We start from the raw sequence: 12,960 nt of genomic DNA, 5'->3' as shown, positions 1-12,960 counted from the left end.
AAAAAAAAACAAAAAACAACAAAACAAAAAAAAAGATCAGGCAAAGATGAATTGTGTGTGTAAATAAGATTGACACTGATAGTTAAGATTCTCAGATGCTCAGGAACCACCTCAGGTTGATGTGGGAAATTCAGGATCAGCTGAGCCTGGTGGTATACGCCTGTAATCCTAGCAACTGGGAGGCTGATCAGGAAGATCATTGAGTGCTAGGCCTGCATGGGCTACACGGAGTGGAGCTCTGTTTCAAAAAACAAACGGGCTGTGGTAGTGGTGCATGCTTCTAGGAGGCAGGTGCAGGCAGATCTCTGTGTTCCAGAGCAGCCTGGTCTACATAGTGAGTTATAGGCCTGCGTGGGTTACACAGAGTGACACCCTATCAAACAAAAACAAAACCAAGTAGCAGCTAGGGAGCTAGCTCAGTAGGTAAAGTTCTTGCTATGTAAGCATGAGTCCCTTTAGTTCAGTCTCTTGAACCCGTGTGAAAAACTGAGTGTGATCTTCTTGTAGATTAAGCCGTGGGAAGATGGAAACAGTGAATCTCTGGACTCACTGGCCAGCCACCGAGTCTAGTTGGTGAGCTGCAGGTCCCAGTGATATTGATCTTTGGCACTTGACACACACACTGTGTACCCCACACACATAATGTACACCCCACAGACAACATTGTATATACCATACACACACAGTATATACACCCCACCCCCACACACAGTGTATACCCCCAACACATAGCATACCCCCTCACACACACAGTACACACCCATCCAGACTATCAGTAGCAGAATACAAATGGGTTCATTTGTGGGCAGTCATGGACTTACTTTCCTGCCTTTTGGTTAATGGTATTTTTAGATCAGGATGAGGATTCAAGCTTGTTACAAGAACAGTAGTGACCTCTTTTGTCTGTTGTTTGGGGTTGTCTGATATGGTTTTGCTGCTTTTGTGCCAGGCTCTGAAATTAGGAGGAGAAACTGATCTGATTCTCGTTTGAAGTCTTAGCCTCTTTTTTTTTTTGCTCCGTCCAGTCTGACATCATCTGCTCGGCTGATTCTCTTTGTTGTCGCTCTCCAGGCAGCTATTTCGCCAGCCACTTTATCATGGGAGGAGAGAAGTTTGACTCCACACATCCAGAAGGTTACCTGTTTGGAGAGAACAGCGACCTGAACTTCCTGGGAAACAGGCCAGTGGCGGTAGGGGTATAATCTTTTTACTGACTGTGACGCTTGGGCTCAGTGACCAGTTCCATCAGTCCTGGGACAAACAAGTTTGTTGGTGCAACAGGGGGCTTGAGGAACCAGGTGTGCCCATAGGCTGGGGGAAGCCCAAGATAAGTTGTTGCAGTCTGGGGCAGGGTGGGGAGGTGGGGGCCGAGTCTCAGAGCTTGGAGCTTTCCCGAGGATCATACTTTGCCATAAAGAGCCCTGGCCGGTGCCCTTGCTTGCCCATCCCATGGCACTTAGCACCCAGCCCCTGTTTGTTTGTCTCCTCCTCTGTTTATTATCTGCCTTGGCTGTGTTTACTGTTGTGCACTAGACTAACAGAAAGCTGGGTACAAAACGATAAACCTTGGTCAGTGTTTGCTGAGTGATGGAACGAATCTCCCCTGGTTTCAGAGTTGCACGCAAGTGTGCACTTGGGAGGCCCGGGTGAGAGGGCTACTGCACGCTAAAGGCCATCTTAGGCTACATCAGTGCTTCTCAACCTGAGGCTCAAAGGACCCTTTTACAGGACCACACTGTATCAGATATTTACTCTATTGTAATTAGCAAAATTACATGAGGAACTATCTTAAAGGGTCACAGCATTAGGAAGGTTGAGAACCAGTGGACTACATAGTGAGGTCCTGTCTCGAAATAGAAAACGAAAACAAAATAGAATACACTTTTCTTCTTCTCCTTCTCCTCCTCTTCCTTCTTTTCTTGTTTTTTTTTTTTTTAACATTCTATTCCAAAGAGTCTAACTCTTTTTTTTTTTAAGATTTATTTCTTGGTTATATATACAACATGTTTTTCTGCACACCAGAAGAGGGCATCAGATCTCATTACAGATGGTTGTGAGCCACCATGTGGTTGCCGGGAATTGAACTCAGGACCTCTTGAAAAGCAGTCAGTGCTCTTAACCTCTGAGCCATCTCTCCAGCCCTTTTTTTTGGTATTTTGAGACAGGGCTTCTCTGTGTATCTTTGGCTGTCCTGGAACTCACAGAGATCCACCTGCCTCTTGCCTCTGTCTCCCTGAGTGCTGGGACACACCTGGCTGAAGACACCTTTCTTAGCCATTTACTCATCTCATTCCTCAAACCTTCTGCTGTCCTCTCTCAGAGTCCTGAGCGACAAGGGCTATAGGTACGGCCACTGCAACTGGCTCAGTAGCAGGAGCCACAGAAGAGCTGCCAGTGGGGGCTGGAAAGATGGCTGATCTTCCAGAGGACCCAGGTTCAGTTCCCAGCAGTCACAGGGCAGCTCACAACTGTCCGTAATTTCAGTTCCAGGGGAACCTGACACACTTCCACAGATATATGCAGGCAAAACACCAATGCACATAAAATAGATAAACAAATAGATAAATCTTGAGAAAACAAAGCAAACAAAAACATAGCAGTCAAGTTGCTCTTGAGTGGTCTCTGTGTGCTGAAGAAGCCCAGACGCTGTTCTCCACACGAATACCTCGCCAAAAGGAGAGTCAGTCTGCCATGATGGATAGGTGCTCCATCTCCAGGCCTCAGAGGGTTGTTTTATTTTATTGGTTTTTGAGACAGCTATGTAGCTGACTGTCTTGGAATTCATTATGTAGACCAGGCTGGTCTCAAACTCACTGTGGTCCACATGCCTCTGCCTCCAGAGTGCTGGAATTAAAAGTGGACTACCAAACCCAGTCTTTTGTTTTTTGTTTTGTTTTTTTAATTGTTTCACTTGGTATAGTGAACTTATTTATGTGGAATAGGGCACTCATGGCAATCTTTCTGCCTTGACCTCCTGAATGCAGGTTTGGAAGCCTAAGCTTCCACATCTACCTGTCCTGGGACTTCCTGTCACTCTCCTTTCATCTGCGAGAGACCTGAGGTTCTGAAAGTTGAGCAATGGGTAGCAGCTAGCATGTAGGAACTGTGTCCTTGGTTCTGGGCCCTCTGCAGGTGTTTGACATATACTTTTCTCACATCTCATAAGTAGGTCTTCCTCTTGCTGCCTCTGAAATTCTCTTGTCACAAACCTGCCATGCGAGTGGGACGGATATAACACACTTACGGGAAATGTTAGGAAGAGTGGCGTCCAGAGCCACTGAGTTGTGTAGGGACTGAGAGTGGAGGGAGTGCTATGACGATCGCTGGGCTGCTGTGCAGAGGGCCTGGGGTGGGTGGGAAAAGGGTTCTCACCTGGAGTCAGGCACCAAGTGTGTGTCTAAAGGCATTCCTGTATTTGTAGACTTGACAAACATTTACTGTGTGGCCACCATGTGCTAGGTACCCTGTGGTATGTGCTGTAGACACAGGCTGACGTGACCGCCCTTGTTCTTCCTGAAACAAATAAGGGAGGCAGCTTGCCTATGGCAAAGGCAGTGGAAGGGCGAGTGGGCTACATTACCTGGGAGGTTTTCATTCCTCAGGCTGTGGGGAAGATTTTAAAGAATTTGAGCTGGTGAGTGGCTTGGAGAAATTATGTTTTTAGAAGAGTGCCCTGGTAATGGACTTCTGTCTGAGCTTTACTTTTAGTTTTTTTGAGACAGGGTTTCTCTGTGAAACAGTCTTGGCTGTCCTGAAACTCACTCTATAGACCATGCTGGCCTTGAACTCACAGCGATCCACCTGCCTCTGCCTGCAGTGCTAGGTTTAAAGTTGTGCTCCACCATTGCCTGGCTTAAGCTTTAATTTGAAAAGGTTGTGTTGTTGGCAGCGGTAGTTTTCATCTTCTCTGTCTTGGGTGACCCCTCTTCTACTCTGTGGAACTGTTTCCATAAGTACTAAAATAAAGGAGCAGCCAAGCATGCTGCTGCTTAGCTGACATTACAGTCTTTAGAAGATTGTCACGAATTCAAGGTCAGTGTGGACTGAATGGCAAGTTCTAGGCCTGTCTGTGCTATGTAAGAAACAACACACACACACACACACACACACACACACACACACACACCTTCTGCTCCAAATCAGGTTATGACAGATGAGGACACGACCTAACTCACCAAGTCAGTTTAGAAAATGGACTTGATGTCTGAATTAGCTTCCTTTTTTCTGTTTTCTTTCCTCAACTGTGAGGGGTGTGTGCGTGTGTGTGCGTGTGTGTGTGCGTGTGTGTGTGTGCGCGTGCGTGCACGTGCGTGTGTGCGCGTGTATGCGTGTGTGTGTGTGCGTGTGCGTGTGCTTTTCAGTGACCTCTTCTGGCTATAAAGGTGACTTACAGAGCTGGAGAGATGGCTCAGTGATTAAGGGCAATGACTGCTCTTGCAGAGGACCAGGGTTCAATTGGCAGCACCCACATGACAGCTCACAACTGTCTGTAACTCCATTTCAGAAGATCCGACACCCTCACACCAATGTACATAAAAATAAATACATCTTTAAAAAAAAGATGACTTACAGATAAGCAAAAGCTCCTTTCATATAGGCTAATGCATGATGGCATACTTTCCCAAAGGTGAGTCACCTTGTTTACACCTCCGTGCAGGCCCTGAATGACTGAGCTCCTTCTGAATTACTAGGTAGCAGCCTTGACCTTTACGTATGAGGTCCCTTCCTGCCATGGAGTATTGACATTGTTGTTCTTGTTGGTATGTTTTTGTAGCTGTCATTATTAAGTATGTTTGATACTGAACAGAAGTTTTGTTTTTAATCATATTAAGTTGGGTGTGGGGGCCCATGTCTGTAAGCTGGCACTTAAGAGGCTGAGGTGGGAGGATATCAAGTTTGTGGCCAGTCTGGGCTACCTATAGAGACAATTTCAAAAAAACTCACAGGCCAGCTGTGATGTCTCACACCTGTAACTCCAGCACTTGGGATGCAGAGGCAGGAGAATTGTTGTGAGGCCAGACTTCGCTACAATATGAGACATTGTCTGAGAAATAAAATAAAATAAAAATACTATACATCATGTGTTTTCTTTCTCTCCCTACATGACATTTGCTAATACTAATGACCCACATGTATTGAAGCCTCCCTACCTGTCAGGCTGGTGGTTCTGAGTACATGTGTGTTATCTCATTTCGTCCTCAGCCTGATGAGAACGGCACTCATGAGGATTGCCAAGCCCGTGCGGGAGCCATCAGAATTTGATCCCACTGCTGCTTCAGAGTCCTAGCTCTCTTCTGTTTTTGTCATAAGGTCAGGTGTACCCAGTCCTTTCTGAGTCCTGGCCATGATCTGTTTGTGTGGGTTGGATCACCAAGAGCATCTGTGGGTTTGGTGGATCTCTAAAAGGATAAAGAATTGCCATGCCCTCCTGGAGTGCCTCCTGAAGCATTCCCTCCCAGAGCGAGTATGTGGTATGTAATTCCATCTGCTGAGCTGACCTCTGGGCTTTGCCATGGATGCTCTTTATGTTTGATTAGGGGACATCCTGAAACTGAGAGTAGACACGGAGCTTTAGTTCTGAAGAAATGACTTCTACTCTCAAGTGACAGGACTGGGTGTCAGCTAGTGAGCATCAGGTTACAGAGCAGAGGACAGCCTTTTAAAGCCCTCCAGCAGCAGGGGCAAGAACCACTCCGCTTTTCCAGGGCGGGGGGGGGGGGGGGGGCAGAGAAATGTGTTGAAATGAATCGTCATGTTGAAATAGAGATGCCACAGACCTCCTGGCTCCTGGGGTTTGTAGGATTTAACAGGTGTTTCCTGTCATTTCCGAATGGGCAGCTGAAAAGCCTTCCCTCTGCCCAAGCTCGCTGTGGTTCCTACTGGAGTGCTAGGAATGGAACACTTGGAATATTTAATCAGGGCAAAATGTTAATCAATTCTTCAGTGTCAGATCTGAATGAATGAGCAGATGTATCTACAAAAAAATGGCTGAAGAGAGTGGGAATTAAGATTTAAAGTCTTATTTAATCTAGCCATAAAACCCTCTGACCTTGGTAGGTCCCAGATTGCTCTCATGAAGTGGGGCTGGTTCTGACTCTAGAGGACTGTAATGCTTGGCAGATGCCTTCAGGCTGCTGGAGGAAAAGGAACAGTCATGGCTATCTTTGCAGCATTTCAGCCACTTACCTCTCCAGCTGCTGCTCATTGTGGGTGGATGGACCATCCACTGTATTTTTACTTTGTTACAGGCTTATCTTTACAGTGCTCCATATTAAACACATGGCCTTGTGCACATGAAGCACTGAGCTGCACCCTTAGCGCGTATATAATTGGTTGAGGTACTGGTTGGGTTTTTTGTTGTTGTTTGGTTTTAGCAGGGTTTTCCTGTGTAGCCCAGGCCGACCTCAAACTCAAGGTACTCCTGCTTTATCTTTAAAGAGATGGGGTTACTAGTGTACACCCGTATTCCCAGCCTCTTCATGCCATGTTAAGTGATACCCAGGCTTCTGAAGGTCTCTGGGAACCACAGTGGAGAACCAGTAAAGACTGTCCCTGCCTTGGAAAGTGAAAGCTGAGCAGGAGCTGCACCTTTGTTCCCTTATTTAGATTTGGTTTGCTGAGGGAAACTGTTAAAGCTCTAAGTAGTCAGTCGGGGTTGTTGCTCTCTGCAGCGCCTTCCTTCTCTGTGCTGTTTGTAGCCGGGAGTCCACACGATATTCCTCCTGGTTGTGGCAGAGCTGCTGCATTTGGTCCAGCTCTGATAGTGCACATCGTGTTGTGTGCTCTGAAGTGGAGTCCGTTTTGTAACTTCCTCCTCATGCGCTCTGCAGCAAGGGCAGTAAGAGCTAAGAAATGTATGTGTGTCTTGCTTCCCTTTCTTCTAGAGAAGTGCCCAAAAGCTGTGCCAAATGCACCATCCACAAATTGTATGTTTTTATTAGCATGTGTGCAGGTGAATGCATCATTTTTCCTAGCTTTATAGTGCTGGGGCTGGAATCCAGGGTCAAGCCATTGCCAAGCAAATATTCTACCACTGAGCTACACCTCTTGAACAAGAACAAGGTTATTATTATTATTATTATTTAAAGATAGTCTCTTATAACCCAGGCTGTCTTCAAACTTGCTGTGTAGCAGATTCTTGCCCCCACCTTTTAAGTGCTGGTTTTACGAGTGTGCCAGCGTGCTCAGCTGTGCCAACGTGCCCAGCGAGAGACACGGTTTCCTAGTGTGCCAACGTGCCCAGCTAGAGACAAGGGTCCTCCCGCCCCTGTCTTTAAATCTTTTCTGCCTGCATGTCATGCGCACATATGACAGTCAGAGGATAATTTTCAGGAGTTGGTTCTCTCCTTGCACTGTGGGGCCCAGGGATCAGATTCAGGTCATCAGACATGTACATGTGGTCTTGCTGTGTTGCCTGGGCTGGCCTTTTACTTCTGAACTCAAGTGATTCCTGCCTCGGTTTACTAGGGAGCTAAAACTATTGGATTTACTGCAGTGCCCATCTCAGACCAAGGTGTTTAAAGGAACTTAATTAGGTATATTAATTTGTGAAATAGGATTTTTCACAAACAACCTTGTGGGAGTGAGGTTGGGAGACAGGGAGAGAGGACTTTTCTGTCAGCCATTTGCTATTCCTGTAGAAAGCAGGGCTGAGTAAGCAGACTCTCCTCTGGCCAGGATGTGCTGAGTAAGTGCTATGGAGAGGAGATGAGCGTCCTGGCACAGAGAGTCGACCCAGTGTTCTAGAGCAAGGGCATCTGAGAAAGGCACCACCTAGGGGCTCGAGCACTAGTGCACTCGGGCTTCCAGAGCAGAGTAGTCTGTAAGGACTGGGTTGTGGGATGCGGCTCAGAGCTGAAAAGACAAGGGCCCGTGTTTGAAGGGCTGTGACTACTGTACCAAGTGTGCTTTGCACTGACAGGCTTTGTGAGTGGATTAAGGTGATGGTCAGTCACCAAGCCTCAGAGAGGCAGGAGGTCATTTATTTTAGGGCTTGTGCTGTTGTTTTCTTGATGTGGTGACACACTAACCCTAGACTCAGGTGGAGATGTCTGGGTCTGTTTACTGGGGAAGCCTGATCCAGAGACCCCCCCACCCCAGATTCACTGGGCCTTTGAAGGTAGCTCACTCCTGTAATCCTAGCACATACAGAAGTCCAGAACAGGAAGATTCTGTGAGTTAGAGGCCAGCTTGAGCTACAGAATGAGACTTTGTTTCAACAAAACAAAACACACATGGGCACACAGGCACAGGCCGTTAGGGTTGGCTAAGGTCAGTGAAATAGGATGTTGCATGCTTTGAAACATCAGGGAGTGAGTGTAGTTTTATCTGTCTAGCACGGAAACTTCAGGGTTTAGTTTTGTGAATTAAAATAATAGAAAGAGGTCACAGTGGAACCTGTATTTATGAGGAGAGGGAAGAAGCTAGGAATGAATTATGGGGTGAACGAGGAACATGGCGTGTGCATGCTTGCTGTAAACCTAGTGCATCCTTGACGGCAGGAATCTCAAGACTACTTTAATTTCCAAACATATTGTACTCACTAGAAGAAGAAAGAAGAGTAGAAATTGTTTCTGACTTTTCGTTTTATATTTTCATTGCTGGGCATTAAACCCAGTCCTATTGGATGCTAAGCAAGCTCTCTACATCTGAGCTACACCTCCTGCCTTCTCTGTTCTTTTCTCTTTTTTTAAACTTTTTTTTTTTTTTTTTGGCTTTTTGATTCAAGTTTTCTCTGTGTAGCTCTGACTGTTATGGAACTCACTCTGTAGTCCAGGCTGGCCTCGAAGTCAAAGATCCACCTATCTCTGCCCCCTGAGTACTGGAATTAAAAGTGTGTGCTACCACCACCTGGCAACTTTTAAGATATTTTTATTTTGTTTTGTCTGCATGTGTGTGTATGTGCCGCGTTCATATGTGCCCTCAGAGGGCGGAAGGCAGTGGTGGATGACCTGGTACTGAAGCCACAGACAGATGTAAGCCATTGTGTGAGTGCTGGGAACCGAACTCAGGTCCTCTGCAAAAATAAGTGCTCATAGCGGGTGAGCCGTCTCATCCGCTCTTCACAGTAGGTCTTTAGTTGGAGATCAATTAATATTCATTCTGAGAGAACTCTGATGACATGCAGCGATGTGTGAAATTGAGTGCACATGACCAGTTACCCAAATAAGACCCCAGGTCTCAGCAGGAGTGAAGAGCACTCTGATGCACGGGAGCTGACGCTGGTGATGACCCATAGGAGAGGCAGAACCAAGATTATAGCAACAAGAATATCTTCTAGGCCCTCCCAGGAGATACAGCCAGCTGGGGAGTCTTCCTGACTTATGGCCTGTTCTGTGTAGAGACTTTTGAAGGCTTCCTCCAAAGACTTATCATATTTCCTATTTCTTCAAGGCCTGACAGGAGATGTATTATCATTCAGCTCCTTCAACACCTCTGGCATAAAAAAAAAATCCCTCCTCTCTTACTGATATATGAGCCTCTGGTGGGGTGGCCAGGAGGGCAAATGGGGGCAGGTCTGTAGGGCAAGTATTGTCTTATCAAATGTTACACTTATTGTGTAGTCATTAAGCAAAGAGGAGAAGGGTAAGGACGGGTACTTCCATTTTCAGGGGGAGGGAGTAGCCCCCTTCACAAGCCCAGTGAATCTGGATATCTGGGATTTTCCAGTAAATATACCCAGACACCTCCATCTCCTTCACACAGCAGACTTGTCTTCACTGAGACCATAGTGCTTAACTCCGCAGCCTTTCCTCTTTCATCCGTACTCCTCATCTGTCTGTCTGTCTGTCTGTCTCTTGTAGCTCAGGCTAGCCTACAACTCGTTTGAACTCCTGATCCTCTTGTTTCCACCTCCCAAGAGCAGAGATCATGGGTATGAACCACCATATCTATAACTTTATGCTGTGTCTTGCATGCAAGGTGGGCATTCTACTAATTAACGCCTCAGCCTCTTGTTGCTTTGGTTTTGAGCCAGGATTTTCTTATATAGCTTAAGGTGGCCTTTAGGTTCCTTAGGCTCCTGCCTTAGGCTCCCAGGTTCTGGGATTACAGGTGTGCAGCCTAAATTCTGCTGCTCTGAAGCACTGTTTCATCCTGCAGGAGATGATTGTGTTTCAGTGTAGCTAGAGAAGGCTTTCTGGATGTTAGAGTTGGATTTACATTGTTGATTGCGTATCTGAGGTGTCATTTTCTTTTTTTGATACATGATGTCTTCTGGGTTTTTTGTTTGTTTTGTTTTTTGAGACAGGGTTTCTCTGTGTAGTCCTGGCTGTCCAGGAACTCGCTTTGTAGACCAGGCTGGCGTTGAACTCATAGAGATCCATCTGTCTCTGTCTCCCAAGTACTGGCTTTAAAGGTGTGCACCACCACAGATGGCTTGCATGGATAGCTTCTAATAACCACTGTCAATTCTATGGTCTTGCTCTAACCATCTCTCCTATACCTGCTGTCCCAGAGACATCAAACCAGCCATTGTAGCAAAGGGTCACATGGCTCTTGTCTTCCTTCACCTTGCAGAAAAATTTACAGAATTCCAGGGACCATCTATCACACCTATGCCCCCACAGTGGCTCCTCTTCACTGTCAGGTGGGTAATTCACCTCCAAAATCCCATCTGTAGGAACCACTGCTGTTACGTTTTGTTCCGAGACAGTCTTGGTATACAGACCTGGCTGGTTTTGAGCTTGATGCTCCTCCTGCCTCAGCCTGCTCAGTGCTAGGATTCCAGTCTCACACACCATGTCCAGGCAGGGTCTACCTGAGACCACAACTAGTTCCTATTATCTTCCCTTAGTCTTTTCTCTTCGTGTAGGTCTGTGACCATTTCCTCTCCCAGTCTCCTGTAAGCTGATTCTTCTTAGACATCCTTAATCCCTGTACGGCCCTTTCAGCACCTCCAGGCACACACCTGCGTGCAGGTGTGAGCTGCTGGCTGTGACTACAAGGCCTCCTTTTAACGCTCAGATCTTCAGGTTTCAGATCCGTGTGGTCAAGGCTGAGCAGCACTGCGTAACTCCACATTTTCCACCAGTTCTCCAAGCTACTCTTCAAGAATGAGAGTTAACCCCACACATCTGCTCTTGAATGTGAACTATGTGTCAGTAGTGTATTGTCCAGACTGGGGAATGGATAAACAGTATAGTTAAGGCTTCCAAAGCCCAGGACAAGAATTTTCCTTATAAAAGATTTTGCTTAAAATTTGTAATAGCTGTAGTGTCGCTTCCTGTACTAATAGAAGGTAATATGCAGCTCACCCTGGGTCTTCTGTCCTTCTTCTCTGTCCTCTTCCACATTCCCATGCTCTGAGCCTCAGTTTGTATCAGCCCAGAGTTGTGCAGAACACTCAGGTGGTTTTTGCAGAGTTTGGTGAGACAACATTCACTGGCCACAAAATAAGGCAGTGTGAGCATCACACCAAGTCTCACAGGCAAGAGTGCACCACAGAAACTCGGCTCCTTGGTGTAGCAGAAATTTAATCTGAGGCTGGGTGTGATGGCACACACCTTTAACCCTAGGACGAGGGAGGCAGAGGCAGGTGAATCTTTGTGAATTTGAGGCCAGCCTGGTCATAGTTTATTCTAGGACAGCCAAAGCTATGTAGAGAGACCTGTTCCAAAAAAAGGGGGGGGTGTTAATCTGTATTAACATCTAGCTATCTACAGTATTGGATGTTTGATGTTTTCTTCAAGTTATTTATTTATTTGGAGAAAGAATCTCGTGTAGCTCAGGCTTACCTTCATCTGCTGCTCTGCCTTAACCTCCCTACAGCTAGGATTACAAGTGCACACCACGTTTGTGTGTGTGGGTTAGTGCCAAAGTTCATCTAAAAGGGCAGTAAATGTAACCATGTCAAGTGTGTGCCACCATGGAAGACAGCAGGCTCTCTGTGTAGGAGCCTGTGAAGATGCTTTTGTCTTTTTAAGCTGCTTCACCTCTCACTCAAAGTCTGCTGCTTTCAGTGGCTAGCCTGCAGAGCCATCCCAGGCTGTAGGGAATTCTTTGCCTTCTCACCCATTAGACATTGGCCCTCCTGCTTCTCCTAATGTACCCCTCACAGATTAATGTGCAGCTCTGTGCCTAGCAAATGCGGCCTTTGGCTGTTTGATTTAAACATTGGAAAGAATGTGTTTTGTCATCTGCAGAGAGCCAAACTATGAGGATGGGAAACAGGTCCCTGGCTGCCAGTGCCTGGGGCACAGGCGAGGAGGGTGACTCAAGGTTGTTGGGGGTTTGGAAATCTTGGTTTTATTTTTTTTTGTTTGCCTGTCAACTTGACACAAGCTGGAATTATCTGGGGAGCAGAACTTCTATTGAAAAAAATGTCCTCATCACATGGCTTCCCTTGGTCTGACAGTTGTAACATGAAATAAACCTTTTCCTCCACAAGCTGCTTTTGGTCATGGTTTTATCGCAGTAATAGGAACCCTAACTAAGACACTGTCTTTCTTTCTCTCTCTTCTGAAATAGAGTCTCTTACCATGTAGTCCTGCCTAGCCTGGACTCATAGAGCATTGCCTGCCTCAGACTCCCATCTCAAGTGCTGGGATTCAAGGCTTGGCACCCACTAGTGTTGGAATTTATATCTCTGTTGGAGATTTGCTTCTCAATAAATCCCAACATTATGGGGAAACCTACAATCTCTCCAGAGTCATAGCAAAGTGTTTTCTAACTGCATTTATGCCAGGTGCTCTGGAATGTATAGATAAGAGCTATCTAATTGCTTATATTTCATTTGCATATTCTTTTAAGATGTATTTTTTGTTATTTTTAATTGTGTGTATGTGTATGAGTATTTGCACATGTGTAGCAGCAGGTCACTTGTTCATCCCGGCCACCCAGAACCAAAATAATCACACAGAAACTATATTAGTTAAATCACTGCTTGGCCCATTAGCTCTAGCTTTTCTTTGGCTCTTACATCTTAATTTAACCCATCTCCATTAATCTGTGTATCACCAC

General features: G+C 46.1%; 1 protein-coding gene across 4 annotated transcripts in view; it reads left to right on the top strand.

Moving 5' to 3' along the window:
- Positions 1-12,960, top strand: part of Rnf157 (ring finger protein 157) — a 73,324-nt gene that overhangs the window by 15,592 nt on the left and 44,772 nt on the right. For all 4 annotated transcript variants that reach the window (XM_013347617.2, XM_005350769.2, XM_013347619.2 and 1 more), the window contains exon 2: positions 1,072-1,190. In XM_013347617.2, coding sequence (XP_013203071.1) covers positions 1,072-1,190 — 119 coding nt within the window. The remainder of the gene's footprint in view (positions 1-1,071; positions 1,191-12,960) is intronic.

Source organism: Microtus ochrogaster, chromosome 7, assembly GCF_000317375.1.
Source record: "Microtus ochrogaster isolate Prairie Vole_2 chromosome 7, MicOch1.0, whole genome shotgun sequence".
In the NCBI taxonomy this organism is placed as follows: domain Eukaryota; kingdom Metazoa; phylum Chordata; class Mammalia; order Rodentia; family Cricetidae; genus Microtus; species Microtus ochrogaster.
The sequence above is the reverse complement of the archived record's forward strand: the minus strand, read 5'-3'. Positions and strand labels throughout refer to the sequence as shown.